Source organism: Emys orbicularis, chromosome 8, assembly GCF_028017835.1.
Source record: "Emys orbicularis isolate rEmyOrb1 chromosome 8, rEmyOrb1.hap1, whole genome shotgun sequence".
NCBI lineage: Eukaryota > Metazoa > Chordata > Testudines > Emydidae > Emys > Emys orbicularis.
This window is the reverse complement of record NC_088690.1, coordinates 76,423,832-76,442,947: the sequence shown is the minus strand read 5'-3', so window position 1 is coordinate 76,442,947 and position 19,116 is coordinate 76,423,832. Positions and strand designations below refer to the sequence as shown.

Sequence of the window (19,116 nt, the reverse complement as noted above, 5' to 3'; positions counted from 1 at the left end):
GGCTTATGGCTGAGTCAGACCCACCTCCAGAAACCTGCCCCAGCTGCAGGAAGTTCCGCGCCCCCCCCCACACACACTTCCTGCCCCTATCATTCCTCAGCTGCAGGGGTCACTGTGTGGGCAGCTGCTCCCCTGTGCATTTGGGCCCCCCCACTGAGTTTCACGGTCTGCATCCAGAGGCCCTCCTGATGAGCCCCCTTCACCTAGAGACACACCCACTGAAACCCAACTAGCTGCACCCAGGCCCCCACCCTGACATGCCCCACCCCTTTATACCTGGTCCTCCCCCAATGAGTCCAACTTCCCCAGCACCCAGACCCCCCCACACACACCCAGACCCCCGTCCTGCTGAGCCTCAACCTCTGCATCCAGAACCCCAATGCCTTCACCCAGACCCCCCCACCAAGCCCCAACCACCTTCACCTGAACCCCTCAACGAGCCCATATGCATCCAAATCTCCCCCCCTGCATTGACTCCTGCCGTGAGCCACCTGCACCCACATTTCCCCACACAGAACCCTCTTACCCCACACCTAGATCCCCCACACACTAAGCCACTCCACACTTGGATCCTGCTGGGCTGAGCCTACTTGCCCACACCTCATGCACCTGACACAGAGGGGCAGGGCCGCAGGGTGTTTCTAGAGCAGGCCCAGCCCTTGTGCTGTCAGCATCAGGAGCAACCTCACCACCAAGTTTGTGTCCCCAGGTGGGTGGCTGCAGGGTGATCTCCCACCTCCATGCAGCCAGCGGCATGTGCTCCCCACTGCCATGCCAGAGCCTCCACATGTATTTACTGACCAATAAAATTTGCAGAATTTTAAAATACTGTGCGCAGAATTTTTATTTTTTGACACAGAATTCCCTCAGGAGTAAAGTATAGTCTGCCATTGTTAAATGCTTCCCACTATGAAAATGCACATCTGTACTAGTGATAGAATGGAGCTTTTGTATGTGTAGTGTGTGTACACATGTCTCAAATTTTGTATTTTTGATGAAGTCTTAATGGCAGGCTGACTATATCAATTGGTTCTGTGCACAGTGGTCACTATGGCAGGAGTAGTGTTGGTGTACAAAGCAAAAATCATGGAAGTATAGCTTTTAAAATTTCAGGTTTCCTAAGCATTGTTTTGTACCCTAAATAACTTACTTTGGGATTTTAGTGCAGATAATGAACTGTGCTTGTTCTGTGCTAACAGTGAAAGATTTGAGCAGAAATGATCTTTTTAAAACTGACTTGATTTAGTTTTTTAAAATGTCTAATTTCCCCTCCGGGAGGGTGAAATATTTCATCCTTGAAGAAATGAAAACTCTTGCTGAGTTTACTTGTCTGGCCTTTTGTGTCACTGCAGTGTTTCAGAGCTCCTGCTCTGCATTAGTTTCCCATGCAACTGTCATTGTTCCCAGTGAAACTAGTTCTGTTGTTACCATTGCATCCCTTCAACCACACATCAAATCTAGGATTTTTTTAAATCACTAGAATGGCTGAATTCATTACTCTAGTGACAGCTGACAGAAATGTAACTTTAATTGTAATTTCCTTAACAAGTGAGACTTTTTTTATGTTAAATGTGTTTTATGTTGTATATTGACTTTTTTTTTCCCCCCCCCCCAGTGGAGCAAGAAGTTCCTATAGAGCCTCCGAGCGCAACCACTACAACCACAATTGGAATCTCTGCAACATCAGCTACTTTCACAAATGTTTTCGGGAAAAAGAGAGCCAATGTGGTAACAACCCCTAGCACGAATAGAAAAAATAAGAAGAACAAAACGAAGGACACTCCTCAAAATGTGCAGATAATTTTGCCAGATCAGCATATATCTCTAGCACAGCAAAAAGCAGATAAAAATAAAATAAACGGAGAGCCAAGAGGTGGTGGTGCAGGTGGGAATAGCGATTCTGATAACCTGGATAGCACAGATTGCAATAGCGAGAGTAGCAGTGGAGGTAAAAGCCAGGAGTTGAACTTCACTATGGATACAAACTCTTCTGGTGATAGGGGATATGCCTCATTACTGCTCCCTTCTCAGGAAGAGAAGACAAGCACCTCGGCTTCAAAAATACAAACAAGGTGAGTCTTCAGTTTCTCTATGCTGCCCTCTCATGACTGCTGCTTGGTCTATGCCATTGTGAATCTGTTTACTGCTGCTTAGATTTTATAGAATCTGATCAAGCTCCTCACCTTGTGATGCTGGGATCCAAGAATTCTGCTTTGTTTAGTTTTGATTCTGGACTAGTTGTACATGACTGAAAGTCAAAACAATCCAATGGCTGCTCAGAAGCCTGTGTGAAATAAGTTGGAGGCTCAGTCCAGTTCTTGTGAACATATTAACCACACAAAATACACTAATTGGCATTGACTGGCACCCATATTGCAGAAGCTGTAGTCTAAATAGGGGCATTGAGAATGAAAAAAAAAAATTGAGAACTGTTTTAACTGATAGTTTTGTCTAACCTCTCAAATTTATGCTCTGCAAGTACTTTAACTGCTTTTATTTTTTAGTCTGTAATCAATACATCTCTGTTCCCAGACTTGAAGGTGACGCTAATCCAAATTCATTATCGGCAAGTTATAAATCTGTGTCCCTGCCTCTGACCTCTCCAAACATAAAGCTGAACCTCACTAGTCCAAAAAGAGGTCAGAAAAGAGAAGAAGGCTGGAAAGAAGTGGTTAGAAGGTAATAGGTTTTAATTCAGTGTTTTCAAATTATGTATAGACCTTTTGATTTCTAAACTGCGTACTTACACAGAACATTCAGCAGCGTTAGCCTGACTGTCATGATTTATAAAAGCCCTTCTTCCTTTGTGCTAGCAGTGCTTTGCAAGCAAATTACAATAATTATGGGTGGTAATTACAATTTGAAAAGCCAAACATGGCATCAGTATTTTACAGTAGGAGTGGGATCCTTCCCAGGGCCTGACACTAATCAGAAGAAAACACCTTGGGGGAGGGGGAGTTTGTTCTGGCTCTTCTTTAAGTGGGGAGGAATAGGCCAAGACTCCATTGGTAATGAAGGAATACACCAGCAAAAGCTCTGTCACATTTCAGTTTCACATGGGATTCCCTCAAAGATTAGTGGGTGTCAATGAAGATACACAGGGAGGTGGACAACGGACTGAGACATGGTGCTCATTATGCTCTGTTGACACACATTCTGGCTGCTGATTCTGCTCCAACTCATTCATGACCCTAAAATAGACTTAGGAGCATGGTTATATAGTTGAAGAGCTTCTGTTTCTGAAATGGCGGCCTCTTCCTCTTCCTTGAAAATATACATAATTTTGTTACATTGGGTGGCTTGTGGACATATTTTAGTCATTCATTCTGTCTATATGTAGCTGGAAATTATTTAAAATTTCTACCTTTTTTTCCTCACTTTGTTGAAGTGAGATAAGCCTGAAAACGTAAATCCTAAGTTTTTGCATTTAGCCCTGACTCAGCGTCTCATATTCTGAAATGCAGGATTTTGACTAAATGTCCTTTTTAGAGCATCTTTTAGCTTGTGTGCATGGAACACTGTTTTAGAGAGGACTTGAAGTGTGAGTTTTGGGGAAACTCTCTTTTTTTAGCAAACGAAAAATCTATGCAATTCAAATCTAAGATGTTAAACTCCGACCTTTTTAGTTCATCGGTTCATACCAATTAAAATGTGCAATTTCCCCCTACTTTGGTGATTGTGTATATTCATAAATATTGCTCCCTGTTATGGGGTGTGCACGATAAATAAAGAGCCATAGATTTCCCCCTTTCCCCAAACTTGGTGAGTCGTGTAGGCATGAAACTGTTAAAAAGCAGACAGCTGCCTTTACCAGGGCTGCACACAGACCCCGCTATTGATCCTGAAGCTGCTACACCTCTCCAGACAGGTCTCTTGAGTCTCCTAGTTTAGTCATTTGCTTTACTTTTACTGTGTTTGATATCCTGTTTCTGTTCTGTCAGAGCTGCTGGGGTTCTAGAAATTTCTTCCTAAAATGGTGGATTTTGATAACCCTAAGAACTCAAGATTTGTTTAGTAAGGAATGTGCTCATAAAATGTCTACCCTGGGCCAGAATTTGCTGTGCCCTGCCCTGAATAACAGAGCATGCATGTAGTCTAAGAGCCTTTTAACAACCCACGTGTCCTTTTCAAAGTAATTAGGTGTTGCACATGTTTATTGCTCCTAAAGCCTATCCCAATTCCAAGACCAAGAACTGTCCTAACTCCCACACCCTCAAAGCACCCTATTGGGTAGAAGGGATGTCTATCAAAGAAATAACCAATGAAAACATCCCTTCTACCCTTGACAGGCAAGTAGGCAGAGTTTTGAAAGATCCTCCCCCTAGCAACACTCTGCAGCCAACACCAATTGAGCAATTTCAGCTGCAGAGAGGAGGGCGCTGCTGTTCAGGAGCAAAAAGGTACTGTTTGGGGCATTTTTTTCAAACTAAAAAACAATGAGCTTGGTGGGTGGGGAGGGAGGCATTAGAGGGTGGGTGAGGAGTGGGGTTCTGGGTGCTATTTAGAGCTCATATAAGGAAGCAATTCCTCAGTGGGTGGTGGGGGAGGATGGCTAGGAGTTCACTTTGGGGAGTGGATTGAGGAGGGTAAAGGAGACTGGAATGCAACTAGGGTCCTTGTGAATCATGTGGAAGGCTCTTGGAAGCTATATGAGGAAGGGAGCTTGGTCATGGAGAGGGGGAGATTGGGAGCTCCAATAGAGAAAAGTCATTATACTAATGCAGATCCAAAGGGGAGAGGATTGGAACATGAGAAATGCGGGGGTGAGGGCACAGTGTGTATTCTAAGAGCATTGATTGGGGAGATAGTGTGAATTTTGTGGAGGGCAGGGGACAGGTAACTTAAAAAGACAAGACAATTAAAATGTTAATATTTTCAGATGGTAAGTGTAAAAACTATCCATTTTACATTACACATGTTTATTAACTGAAATACATTTCCTGCATAATTTCTTGCTGTTAGTCATATTTAACGTTTTAGATTACTAAATTTAAAACGTAGGTGAAGCTGGCAGCAACATAGAGATGTACAGTCTGTTCTGTTCAGATTCTTGAACCTTCATCACAGTGCTTCCTGAAACCCCTTGGAATTCCCTCTAACTGTACAGTTCACAAATTGCAATATGCCACTGTTAAGCTTGAAAGCAATGTATGGGTTTGAGAGGTCCAGGCTTGAAGTCGGGGAGCAAGAGTGGCCTAAAGGGACCTTGGCTGGGGTCTGGAATGCAAGCATAGCTGGTGTTCTAAGGCTTCCCATTGCCATATGCCTGCACTGATCCACCAATGCCATATGAATTTGAAAATCCTAGCAGTTCATTTAATAAGTCTATTGAGTGTTTGGGTTGCAGTGTCATGGCCTAAAAATAATATGCTTCTGAAAATCTGTGCTGCCTTCATAGTGGCTTCCAGCATCCCTTTGGACCCTTGAATTGCACAGTTCGCCTGCTTGCTATAAACCATTGCGTAGGGTCACTGGCAATTTTCCAGAGCATTTGTGGTTTCTCACTTGAGGTCTAGGAGATATTAATTCTACCGGGATGTTAGATCAAGACCCGGATTTTAAAGTCTTGCTCAAGCAGGTGGTATTTCAAAGATTATCAGTGTGAATATGTTGGAAAAATTTATCAGTCTGGTTATAGAAGCAACTTGTATCCAGTGGCTAATCCCTGTGATCCAAAGATGCTTGATGCTAATTAAAATGTAAAGTAGGAGAGTCACTTAGGATTTCATCTCACTTACTTTTTTAAAATACACAGGTTAGGACAAAAGATGAAGAACTATATGTCCAAAACAGCATGTATATTGTATGATGTGATATACTTGGTTGAATAAGTGTTCTGAAGGAACTTCAGAAGTGCTCAGGGTAACAAGTTACTTCAGTGGGGAAGTTTTAGAGGGGCTCCAAAGGGTGAATTCAATACCAGCAGAAAACCACTTGCTGCCCTGAAATATAAAAATATTGGGATGTTCAATTGCCAAACAAAAGAGATTTTAGCACTTTTTAAATGTCTCCAAAATGACTTCACAAATTTGCAATCTTTGTGATATAGGTCTAAGAAATTATCTGTCCCAGCTTCTGTCGTATCTAGAATAATGGGAAGAGGTGGGTGCAACATCACTGCAATTCAAGATGTCACTGGTGCTCATATTGATGTGGACAAACAAAAAGATAAGAATGGAGAGAGAATGATCACAATAAGGTACGATACATGGAAACAAAATAATTGTAAATTGAGTCGGTACAAGATTTTTCTTACACAGTCTGCTTATCTTTAAGGTAGGACATATTGGCTCTTTGGCACTAGTGTATAGTGCATTCATTTCTGACAGCAGGACATGCTGAAAATCTGATACTTATACAAAGTTAAACCATAAAAAAAGCAAATATCAAGAAATAAAACTTCTTGACTGTTCCATCAAGTACTGCACTAATATAGCCAAAAGAAATTGTTTAGTTCAAGAAGTGTTGCCACAAAGTGAGAATTCCATTCCTGAGAGAAGAATAATACTTGTTTTTAATTTCAGGGGCGGTACGGAATCAACAAGGTATGCAGTGCAACTTATCAGTGCCCTTATTCAAGATCCCGCCAAGGAACTGGAAGACTTAATTCCTAAAACTCATATAAGAACACCTGCTCCAAACACCAAATCAATTCATGCAAACTTTTCATCTGGAGTCAGTACCGCAGCTGCTTCCAACAAAAACTCCTTTCCGCTCGGAGCACCACCTCTTGTCACATCGCAGTCATCGACACTTTCTACTTTCCAGCCCACTAACAAATTAAACAAGAATGTTCCAGCAAATGTGCGTTCTTCTTTTCCAGTGTCTCTGCCCTTAGCTTATTCCCACCCTCATTTTGCCTTGCTGGCTGCCCAAACTATGCAACAGATTCGGCACCCTCGCTTACCTATGGCCCAGTTTGGAGGAACTTTTTCACCTTCGCCGAACACTTGGGGACCATTCCCAGTGAGACCAGTTAATCCTAGCAGCACAAACAGCTCTCCAAAGCATAATAGTTCAAGTCGTGTAGGTAACCAGAATGGGAATATTTTACAGACAGAGTCTACTGGATTAGCTACTGCTAGCTGTCCTATTACTGTCTCTTCTGTAGTTGCTTCCACCCAACCGCTCTGTGCAACAAGTAGTCGGACTCCCTCATCAGTCAGAAAGCAGTTGTTCGCCTGTGTTCCGAAAACAAGTGCGGTGGCAACAGCAATCTCAACTGTGACAAGCACCTGTAGCACTCTGCCTTCTGCTTCCTCTGCACCTGCAAACAATGGGCAAGTTCCCACAGCATTTCTGCCCTCTAATGTTCCACAAACACAGCATTCTGCACTTAAAACGGACTCTTTCTCAGCTATCTCAGCACCCAAAGAGAAGGTGTCAACACCAGACCAACCTACTGGAAACACGTGTGCACCATCTTCGGTTGCAAGTAGTTGCAATATATCTGCTAGCAGCAATCCAGGAGTCCTAGAAACTCGCCCATCTAGCAGCCCTGCACCTCTAAATAACGTCCAAGATGAGATACTGCCAACCAGCATGTCAGATATAAGTTCTTCTGTGTCCATGCCTTTTTCCTCTAGCTCAGAACCCACTCCATTAAGTTTAGCTTCACCCAGATCAATTGCTGCAGATAATCAGGACAACAGTAATTTACCTCAGTTAGCTGTACCAGCACCTCGAGTTTCTCACAGAATGCAGCCTAGAGGTTCTTTCTATTCAGTGGTACCAAATGCAAACCTACATCAAGATCATCAGTCTATTTTTGTTACAAATCCAGTTCCTTTAACGCCATCTCAAGGTCCACCTGCTGCAGTGCAGCTTTCATCAGCCATGAACGTTATGAACGGTTCTCAGATGCACATTAACCCAGCAAACAAATCATTGCCTCCTACGTTTGGGCCAGCAACGCTTTTCAATCACTTTAGTAGTCTTTTTGATAGTAACCAGGTGCCAGCCAACCAAGGATGGGGAGACTGTCCACTATCCACACGAGCAGCAGCAGACCCATCTTTCACTGTTCAGTCTACTTTTCTGAGTAACTCTGTGCTTGGACACATAGAAAATGTTCATCCTGATAACTCCAAGGCTCCTGGATTCAGGCCACCTTCCCAGAGAGTTTCTACCAGCCCTGTAGGTAAGTCCACAAAGTTTCTACTCTGGCATAGAGACAATCCTGCCATTAGTCTTTGACCCTATTCTCAAATTGCTCCAGAAATATTTTACAAGGTAATATGCATAGAACTCCAACCTGAGAGCTGAACTTGCCAAGTTTAATTTCAAAAGCTATTTAAAATTATACACATCCAGTTCTCTTTCCTAGCTCTGACCTGTCAGGTACTGGTAATGCTGCAGAAGCAACCACCATTGGCTCTTTTAGGAAGGTAAGGGTCTTGTGGCACTTGTTGAAACTCCACCCACAGGTGTCTTAATATTGATTCCATCCGGAGGAAGGATGGATTGTCATGGTGCTAGACCAAGCGTAGTAGGAGATGGGGATCTTGTTGGAACCCTGTCCTCTTGGTGTTTTGAACTTGCTCACTTAACATTATCATCATATGGGACTTAGTAAGGGACTGAATGCTTGACAGTCCTCCTTCCTTTTCCCTGACATTTACCTAGTAGACACATAGAGGATGTTACCCTCACCTCATTGCTCTTCAGATTTGTTTATATGTCGGAAGATTAGACTGTATTTTGAAGACAGGTGTCTAGAGAGCCTCACTTCCCAGCTTTCCTAAGTTAATTTTCTTCAAGTCTTTCACCCAGCACCATCCCACAAACCCTTTTAAAACTTTGGGCCAAAATTTCCAAACTTGGATACTGAAGTTAGGCACCTAAATAAGTGAATAGATTTTCACAAGTGATACATTCCCATTGAGTTCAAATGGGACTATGGGTGCTCAGCACTTCTGAAACGAGGCCACTTCTCTTTAGGTGTCTAACATCAAAAGTCAGAAAATGTTTGCCAGGGTGTCTCAAAGAGTTTTTAAATATTTAAATTTAAACTAGTTAGCTGCATTCTGAAGAGCACAAGCAGTTAGGCTGCGTATGAGCTCTATGCTCCCAGTACAACAAATAGAACCAAATGCAGCTAGAACTGCGATAGCTGGAGTAGTCTGACCTCATTCATCCAGTCCTCTAATAGTAGAACAGTCCTGCTCCAATGGACTCCAGAAACTCTGCCTTTTTAGCAGCTCCTCCTTTTCTCATGGATGGTCAAAGTTGACATCCACCCATTGTTCAGGAAGATGTGGTAAATACAGTCTGTCAAATTACTCAAATCCCATGGATTATATACCTAGAATGGCTCTGAAGGCAATTATGCTTGTAAAGGAAAATGAAACTCCTTCACATGTTTTGCATTTGTATTTTTTTTATTTTCCTAAAGAAAGGTTTATTCTCATTGGTGATAACCATTAAGGCCAGGTCTAGGCTACAGACCTATATCGGTATAACTGCGTTGCTCCAGGATGTGAAAAATGCACACCCCTGAGCGATGTAATTATACCAACCTAACCACCCATGTAGACAGTGCTGTATCACACAGCTACCACCTCTCGAGGAGGTGGATTAACTACGCTGACAGGAGAAGCTTTCCCATTGGCGTAGTAGTGTCTTCACTAAAGTACGTGAAGACAAGCCCTAAGATGTTTTCAGTTGCAACTAAATACAGCCTTTACACTAAATATGCATTTTGAAAACCAGGATACACATCTGTACATGTTTATTTAAGCAGTTATATAGCGTAATTTGCATTTATTCAGATTCTTAATCTTTACTACATTAGAAAATGGTGAATAATGCATTTCTTGTTTACTAGATTTTTTTTTTTTTTATTTGTGATTTGTTCTGTTTGGATGGGAATTCAAATTCAACTAAATGCAAAAATAACTCATTTTATCAACACATGTTTTGTATTTAAAACTAAGATTTATTAAACAAAGGAAGTATCTGGAGTTAGTTAATTGAACTGATTGTTTCTTGCATTATGTCCTTCAGGATTTTAAAACTAGTAGATCTTATCCTTACACCTAGTTTTTATTCATAGACTGGAAAACAAGCTTTCCTACTCTTTTTTTTTTTTTTCAATTTTCTATTGGTTTTTAACTTTGAGTGAACTAATCATTGAACTGAAATGAAGACAATATTTTCTCTGTACCTGCAGAAGAGGCAAGTGTTGACAGAAGCTGGTTTAGCATTTCAGCAAACTCTCATTCCAGTTGTTTAGCCAGTGGCGTCCACCAGTTCAGTGGTTTGACTTTCTTTAAAATTTTGGCAGTAAATAGATACTGTTTAACTTTTTTTATTTAATTTAAATTATTTTAGTAGATTAGAGTAAATTTAGGCCTTAGCATAGGTTGTCATAATTTCAAATTTTAAATAGGCTTATTTTTAATTAAAAATCCAGTTTTAAATCCATTTTTATCTATCCTGGGATGAAGTGGGGGTGTACTTCTTGGGTGCTTACCTCAGGCTGAAGGACAGGTTAGCCACACAGGAAAGAGTGTTCTTCTGTCTATCAAAATTGGAGCTTATTTGGCTGATGGCATATACTTGAATTACAGGTTTCTCATAGTTCTGTTAAGTCAAAAAGTCCCATTTGTTACTGACTTACAATACTGTGCTGTGGAGTGCAGCAGCCCTGGGCTTTAGACAGTCTGGCAATCCTTGCTGGTGGGCCAGTATACAGTATCTTCATATATTGTACCAGTAAGGTGAGATTTATCAAAATGGCTGCTAGATATGACATTGCACCTGTAACATTGAGCAATGGTTTGTTCTCCAAGTTTCTTTTTCACTTGAGTTCTTTTGTACCTTTGGGGTACAGTTAGGAATACTTGGATTTCCACAAACTTAGTCTCTTGGAGTTCACTTTTATAAGTTGGTTTGCAGCAGAAAGCCCAGTTAAGTTCCTCACTTGTTTGAGTCTTAAAGTAGGAGTTTTGACAAGCACCTTCATGTTGTAAGCAGAATTTGAGGACTTTTCTCCCCGTCCACTGATACCAAAAATTAAGATTGAAAGCAGAGATTCCCAATTTGCCCACTTTCTTACCAGATATTTGTGGTTCCCTGACATGGGTTATGGCTCTGGATCCATTCAGGAAAACTGTCTTTTTTTGTCCTGCCTTCACTTTTCATGTCTGCTAGTCCTGGCAGTTAGCAGAATTGGAGACAGACTTGCATGCTCCTTTTAGAAGACTCCAGACAAAACCAGAAGGAATCCATTTCAGTCACTCGTTATGCTTCCTCTACGTTTTAGAGGACCAAGTCTGTCTGTGCTAGATTAAAATGCATTACAGTAAACTGGCATACCTTGAGCTGTAACACCATCACAATTCCTTGAAACCACACACAACAGGTGCCCTCACAATGTGAATCTGATTTTGAGGGTCTTCCATGAGATCTGGAGTAGCAATGATCCAGGTTAAGTTAACCCTGGCAGTTGGCAAACAGTCTACACAGAAGTATCTTGGAGCCTTGAGAAACTGTACTTTGAGCATAGTTTTCATGTAGCATCAGGACACAGTCTCATGCTACTGATCCTCATTATGCAAACTTGTCTAATCAGCCAGAGAAACACATTTGAAATGGCATAATTTGACACTAATTTAAGCATGTTACTATTCCTCCAAAGTATGATGCAGTAATCAAGCAAAATACATAAGTGGGAAGTTGGTGACTAAAACCAGTTCGTATGCTGCTTAGTGTGTTGCCCACAGCAGCCCTTATTGGTATTAGATGGTTCTTCTTTCCTCTACTATTGCAGGGGCAAAGTATTAATAGAAGTATTAATGCGTCAGACGCATGTGGTGGAAATTTCCAGAGGCAGGTATAAATATGCAGGCAAGAATCAGTCTAGAGATAACGAGGTTAGTTCAATCAGGGAGGATGAGGCCCTCTTCTAGCAGTTGAGGTGTGAACACCAAGGGAGGAGAAACTGCTTTTGTAGTTGGCTAGCCATTCACAGTCTTTGTTTAATCCTGAGCTGATGGTGTCAAATTTGCAAATGAACTGAAGTTCAGCAGTTTCTCTTTGGAGTCTGGTCCTGAAGTTTTTTTGCTGCAGGATGGCTACCTTTAAATCTGCTATTGTGTGTCCAGGGAGGTTGAAGTGTTCTCCTACAGGTTTTTGTATATTGCCATTCCTAATATCCGACTTGTGTCCATTTATCCTTTTACGTAGGGATTGTCCAGTTTGGCCGATGTACATAGCAGAGGGGCATTGCTGGCATATGATGGCGGGGGGAGGGATAGCTCAGTGGTTTGAGCATTGACCTGCTAAACTCAGGGTTGTGAGTTCAATCCTTGAGGGGGCCATCTAAGGATCTGGGGCAAAAATCTGTCTGGGGATTGGTTCTGCTTTGATCAGGGGGTTGGACTAGATGACCTCCTGAGGTCCTTTCCAACCCTGATATTCTATGATTAAATTAGTGGGACGTGCAAGTGAATGAACCGGTGATTTTTGTGGCTGATCTGGTTAGGTCCTGTGATGATGTCACTGGTGTAAATATGTGGGCAAAGTTGCCATCGAGGTTTGTTGCATGGATTGGTTCCTGAGTTACTGTGGTGCGGTGTGTGGTTGCTGGTGAGAATATGCTTAAGGTTGGTGGGTTGTCTGTGGGCGAGGGCTGGCCTGCCTCCCAAGGCCTGTGAAAGCGAGGGATCGTTGTCCAGGATGGGTTGTAGATCACTGATGATGCGTTGGAGAGGTTTAAGCTGAGGACTGTAGGTGATGGCCAGTGGCGTTCTGTTGGTTTCTTTCTTGGGCTTGTCTTGCAGCAGGAGGCTTCTGGGTACACGTCTGGCTCTGTTGATTTGTTTCCTTATTTCCTCGTGTGGGTATCGTAGTTTTGAGAATGCTTGGTGAAGATCTTGTAGGTGTTGGTCTCTGTCTGAGGGGTTGGAGCAAATGCGGTTATACCTCAGCGCTTGGCTGTAGACAATGGATCGTGTGGTGTGGCTGGGATGGAAGCTGGAGGCATGAAGGCAGGCATAGCGGTTGGTGGGTTTTCGGTATAGGGTGGTGTTAACGTGACCGTCACTTATTTTTACCGTGGTGTCTAGGAAGTGGACCTCCCGTGTAGATTGGTCCAGGCTGAGGTTGATGGTGGGGTGGAAGCTATTGAAATCGTGGTGGAATTCTTCCAGAGTCTCCTTCCCATGGGTTCAGATGATGAAGATGTCATCAATATAGCATAGGTAGAGAAGGGGCATGAGTGGACGAGAGCTGAGGAAGCGTTGTTCCAGGTCAGCCATAAAAATGTTGGCATATTGTGGGGCCATGCAGGTGACAATATATACCTCCAGACCAGTGTAGATGAAAGGGGTTCCTGCACACAGCCCAGCTGCACAATAATGCACTGCCTCCCTCACTGTACGATATTATGGCAGGCAAACTTAATCTGTTTGTTTGCAGTGCTTCAGCAGCAGGAGCTGGATTTGCAGAATCTCCAAGCCAGTAGTCCCTGGCTACTTGGTTCTCCAGGCTTAGGTGAAGCATGGCAGGCAAGCCTTAAGATGCTTGAAGCAGAAATTCAGCAGCAGGACCTAACATTTTGAAAGCAACACACCAGAGATTCTGGGTTGGTTGGATTTTTTTTCTGTTCCAACTAGGGTGAAATAGGGTAACCAGGAATGTTTCCAAGAGGCTGGTAAGTCAGAGGGACAGGAAAGAAAACGTAGTGCATGTCCCCTCCTATCCAACAACCACCACCCCCTTTCTAACTACCATAACTAGGTATTTTTGTCCCTGTCCTTCCAGAAAGGAGGACCTTAGTTCATCCTGGTTGTGGTTATTACCTTGAGCCCCTCAACAGTTCTGTCAGCCCCCTTCTCTAATGGCAGCTGTGATTCCCACAGGCTCCAGAAACCAACAACAACAAAACAATCTCTCTGATTCCCTGTATTTATTATCATATTTGTTTATTACCAAGCTATGATAAAGGTCTTTAAGGTATTTTGGTGGCGAGGCCTTGGCTTGATAAGAAAATTCAACTCCCCATGCCCGTTGTTTTAAAGGAGACTCAGTTTTGCTCCTATTTGGAATGCAGCCTTGTGCTGAGAAACTGCTTCCAACCATCACACTATGCAAATATCAGTCTAACCCCACTTTTTGGAGCACGGAATACTGTGTGTGCTCTACTTATGGACCCAGCTGTAGGATGGGCAAGAAATATATTATGAATTACTGCCCTGGTACTAATGGATCATTTTCTGTCTGTCTTGCATCAAATTTTTTTATTGTTTTCAACTTACATTGTAATTCTTGGTTAGCTCTGGAGAATTCTATACTGAGGAGTAAGTTGGGATTTACTTCTGTGGTAAGCTTGTCTTGGTTTGCCTTCATATCTCATGGTAGGTGACGGTAGAGCAGGGATAGTCAATAGCCGGGCCAAATCTGGACCACCAGACACTTTTGAACAGACCCCAAATCTTTTTATTTGTCTTTTTTTTTTTTTTTTTTTGCTCCGGAGTCTGGACCTTGGCTATACCTTGACTAAGAAATTTGGTCCTTGACAAAAAATAGAGTACCCTGAGGTAGAGCTTTGTGTGATAACAGCTGTTATCCTGACAAAGAGCAAGATGGAAAAACATATACCAGTATGTAACTCTCCCTTAGCCTATAACCTGCAAAAACTCATTACACCTGTAAATACCCGTGAAAAGGGTGACTGGACACTAAGTTTAAATTGTATTTGGAGCAGTGAATCTTCATGGTGCTGTGAATTATTTTCCAAATAGGTATATTTCATAAGTTTTACATTTATTTCAGGCTTACCCTCTCTAGATCCATCCAACGGCTCTTCAGCTGCCTCTTCAGCGCCTCTGACAGGTTTTTCAGCAAACATACAACGGGTTTATCTTCAAGGGCCAGCACCTGTTGGGACTCCCAGCTTTAACAGACAGCATTTTTCACCACATCCTTGGACGAGCGCTACAAATTCATGTAGGAACTTCATGGGTCTGTCTTAATTATCTATACATTTTCAGTGTTTTAGTTATTGTCTTTAGCTACTAGTTGATTTGCAACTTTGAGGGGAAAGCAACCAGTGGCTTTAGAAACTATTATTGGTAATTGCTTTTAGCCTCAGTAAAGGTGGGAAATGTGTGAAATGGCATCACAAAAATGTTTATGGATAGCTTATGTGAAATGCCATAGGTTCCATTAGTATTACCTATCTTGACACAGCTTCAGGAGGCTTAGGGGTATGTCTACACTGCAAAAAAAAAAAAAAAAAAAAAAAAAAAGACCCGCAGCAGCAAGTTTCAGAGCCCAGGTGAACTGACTCCAGCTTGCACCATGGGACTGAAAGTAACAATATAAACATTCTGGCTCAGGCTGGATCTTGTCTCTGAAAAGCAGCAAGGGGAGAGTGGGGCTAAGAGGCCAGGCTCCAGCCTGAGCAAGAATGTCTACGCTGCGATTTTTAGCCCCGTAACCCGAGCCCAATTCAGTTGACACAGTTTCTGAGGCTCACTGCTGCAGGGTTTTTGGGTGTGTGTGTGTGTGTGTGTGTGTGTGTGCGTGTTTTTGTTTGTTTGATTTTGCAATGTAGATTTACCCTTAAGCTCTGTGAAGAGAAGCTTAATTTTTGTGTGATCACAACGCGGGGAGCTTTCTTATAGTGTAAAACTGCTTCAGATGAAATTGGCGTGACTTTCTCAGATTGAATTATGCTTTATTTTAAAGGTTTTAAAAATGAGACTTCTACAATTAATATTTTATATATCTTAAAATTCACTGAATTTTTTTAATTGTCTGAAATGACAGTGAGGACTTTTATGGAGCAAATCTGAGAGAGAGAGTGGCCACATGAGAAGTTTGGATCTTTGCAATTCAGAATCTTAGTGATGACAACTCCCTGAGTACAAAAGCCAAAATAAATTTGGGTGCCAAAACAAAGGGTGGGGTTTTCAAAAACACCTGTGAGCAGTCCCACTGAAAGTCAATGGAACTTACACTTCCAAGTCATTTGAGTGTTTTTGGGAAATCGCACCCTGAGCCTATATCTCACTGGGAGTTGGGGATGCTCAGCACCTCTGAAAACAAGGCCAGTTGAGTGCCTGGAAAATTTAGGCCAAGATTTGCAGATCTCTTCATACAGTCTTCCAGTTTTCTTGTCCTTGTCTAGTAAATCTAAAATATTTACAAGAAGATCTAGAAAATGTCAGACTGTCCTGTGGTTGGAACCATTTATGCAATTAAATTAAGATACAAAATCACTGGTGAAGAATCTTTCCAGTGGGCCAAACAGCAATCAGTGCAATGACTATTCTGCCACAAATAACTCAGTTCTCTCACTAGCCCCAAAATATTATAAATCAATAAACTTACCTTTCATAATCTGCATTACAGAATACGGATTGGCAGTTTAGAGGGGAAATTGTGGTATTTAACATCACTTAAGTGTTCCATGTATAATAAAGCAAGAGAAATATTTTGTCACCAGGTGAATCTCCTATTCCATCAGTTTCATCGGGATCATCTTCACCCCTTTCAGCTGCTTCTGCACCTTCCAACTTGGGCCAGCCAAAAGCAGGTAGCACAAGTCAAGATCGAAAGGTACCACCTCCTATTGGGACGGAAAGGCTTGCTAGAATTCGGCAGGGAGGTTCTGTCACTCCTACCCCCTTAGGAACTAACTTTACGGCTCCTGTTGGACATAGTGGTATCTGGTCATTTGGAGTTAACAGTGTATCAGGTAAGTCAGTCTCATACACAATAAGTAAGCTTTCTGTTTTAAAAAAAATCAAACCTCAGATTTTAGGGTGAACACTACTACATTCTGAGAACTAATCAGGGGGGAAAACAAAACGCCAAACTTATGCTTTTCAAGGATCAAATTTGAAGTAATAGAGTAATACATGGTAGTCATATGTAAAAATCTTCCCTTCTACACCAGAGAACAAAATATACTTTATCAACTGCATGTAAGATTACTTTAAAGGCAGAAACTAAAAGGAATATCAAGGGGATGTCACAAACAGAGAGCTGGCAGGGATAGAGAGAGAAGAGTTCAGAAACGTGCATATTCTGATCCTTTAAGGGAATATATTGGGGAAGTCTTTTAAGTTCTTCATTCACTGAGGAACTGACCCATAAGGACCACAGTTAGAAAGGAAGGTTAGGGCAAAAGAAGTGATTGATTTGCAACACTTTATGTGGGTACAAATCCAGAAACGTACTCTTCTTTACAGATGGGCTGTTAATACAGCCTCAATATCCCACCTGGGATGGGATCAAGTCTCGGAAGAACAGAGGTATTTCTTTAGGTTTTGTTTCATGATTGCTTTTCTGTTAATTTATTCAGCTACTCTGCAGGATTTTAAGAGATAAATACCTCTGATGTTATAGCTGACAGACCAAGTTTTTCATGATTGATCCCCAAATAATCTGTAACCCACCCATAAGATTCTAAAGAATTTCTTGATATAGAGATAGGGTGGGCTTTGCCAAAATGTTCCTCATTGGGTAATGACTGACTCTGATTTTCTTCAGGCCAAATCTGTTTTGCTAGAACCATTGCAATTTTCTCTCATAATATAGAATTTTTCACCTGATTTAGATCCTGCAAAGGTACACAGTAAATAGATAATCTCTGAAAGAGTGATTGAAATCTTCTATACTGTTAAATCTGTTGAACAGAAATGCATTATTTGTTCTCATTCTAAAATTACTTTACCTTTTCCTCAAAATTTGGTCTCCAAATTTAAAACTCGGTCTGAAAGCTGTGGTTGCATTTCATTAATTAGTAGCTTGTCACTCAAACTATTTTTAAAAATGAGGTTATAGTTATGACAAGCAAATAAAAACTGGGGCATTCAGAGTGAGTGCTGTTGGTCCTTAATTTTTACACTTTTCTCCTCCATAACTCTTCTTGAATAATATGAAATAAGTTCTGTTCCAGGCAACAGCAATTTCTTTAAAAAAAAAAAAAAAAAAGTGACTTCTAAATAGCTGAAGGTTTATATTCAGTTTTTGGTAGTTCCATTTTCAAGTTCTTACGGATAATCACAAAGCGCACTGTTTGAGCTGCAGATTGTTTTCATTAGGAATTTTAAGGATTGTATATGTAGCAAAATAAAATGACAATTTTAATGGTCTTAAATTTTGTAAAGCTAGGATTTTTTTAAATGAGGCTTAAATTTTGGTCCAAATTTGGTCTGACATTATCCCATTAACCTTGGTGTCTCATCATGGCTGTTTTTCAGACTAAAGTTATAAACTTGTCATACAAATTGGCAATATTCATAGATCACAGTTCTATTAAAGTTTAGCCCAGTGTTTGGGACATCTGAAATATTCATTTGGTATTTGGTGCAGGAATATAGGAGAATGAAAGAAAATTGATATCAGGCCCAGTCCCATGTCTCCAGATTTCACCATCTTCTCCCACTTCAGTCTTCAGAAAGTTCTCTGCCTTTCACCTCCTACCAGCTCCTGCCCTAAGCGTGACTCTGTGGAGCCTCTCACCTTACATTACCATGGATATGGAATGTGCTAAAGTGCCTAACTCAGTGGGTGATGGGAAGGGAAGAAAATGTCTGCATGCAGTGGGGCCTCACATGGGCAGTACTTTCTACAGACTGTCTTTGTGAGAGGGCCATGTAGGCAGAGCCGTGAAGCTGAGGATAGGAGACGTGTGTGCATATTTTGTTAATAACAGGTCATTGGGGTCTGAGGGTAGAATACAAGTGAGTTTTGGGGAGGTCTGAAAAGTGATTTGTTGAGAGCAATGCCCCAGTTTGTTTTTGCAGCATTGTTGTGCTTTTTTCTGAGATCCTTAACATGTGTGGAGATGGTCTGTGCAGCTGATGGATTTATTCCAGAGTGTTCTCGATTGCTTATAACCATCCACTTTTAATCTCTTCCTTTCCAGAAGGCTTGTCAGGTTGGTCTCAGCCTATAATGGGGAATCATCCAATGCATCAACAATTATCAGACCCAGGCACATTTTCCCAGCATCAGCCAATGGAGAGAGATGATTCTGGAATCGTGGCTCCCTCAAACATTTTCCACCAACCTATGCCAAATAGCTTCGTGGATTTTTCTAAAGTAAGTTATATTTGAAAGTTGAATTTGTTATAAGCAGCTGGGTTGTTTTGCCTG

The 19,116-nt window shown here is 41.6% G+C and overlaps 1 protein-coding gene across 1 annotated transcript in view; it reads left to right on the top strand.

Moving 5' to 3' along the window:
* The window catches only part of ANKHD1 (ankyrin repeat and KH domain containing 1), a 195,988-nt gene that overhangs the window by 165,152 nt on the left and 11,720 nt on the right, over positions 1–19,116 (top strand). Inside the window, exons 26-34 of the mRNA XM_065410006.1 lie at positions 1,616–2,072; positions 2,533–2,679; positions 4,290–4,400; positions 6,050–6,199; positions 6,525–8,140; positions 14,779–14,952; positions 16,457–16,708; positions 17,205–17,267; positions 18,887–19,062. Coding sequence (XP_065266078.1) covers positions 1,616–2,072; positions 2,533–2,679; positions 4,290–4,400; positions 6,050–6,199; positions 6,525–8,140; positions 14,779–14,952; positions 16,457–16,708; positions 17,205–17,267; positions 18,887–19,062 — 3,146 coding nt within the window. The remainder of the gene's footprint in view (positions 1–1,615; positions 2,073–2,532; positions 2,680–4,289; positions 4,401–6,049; positions 6,200–6,524; positions 8,141–14,778; positions 14,953–16,456; positions 16,709–17,204; positions 17,268–18,886; positions 19,063–19,116) is intronic.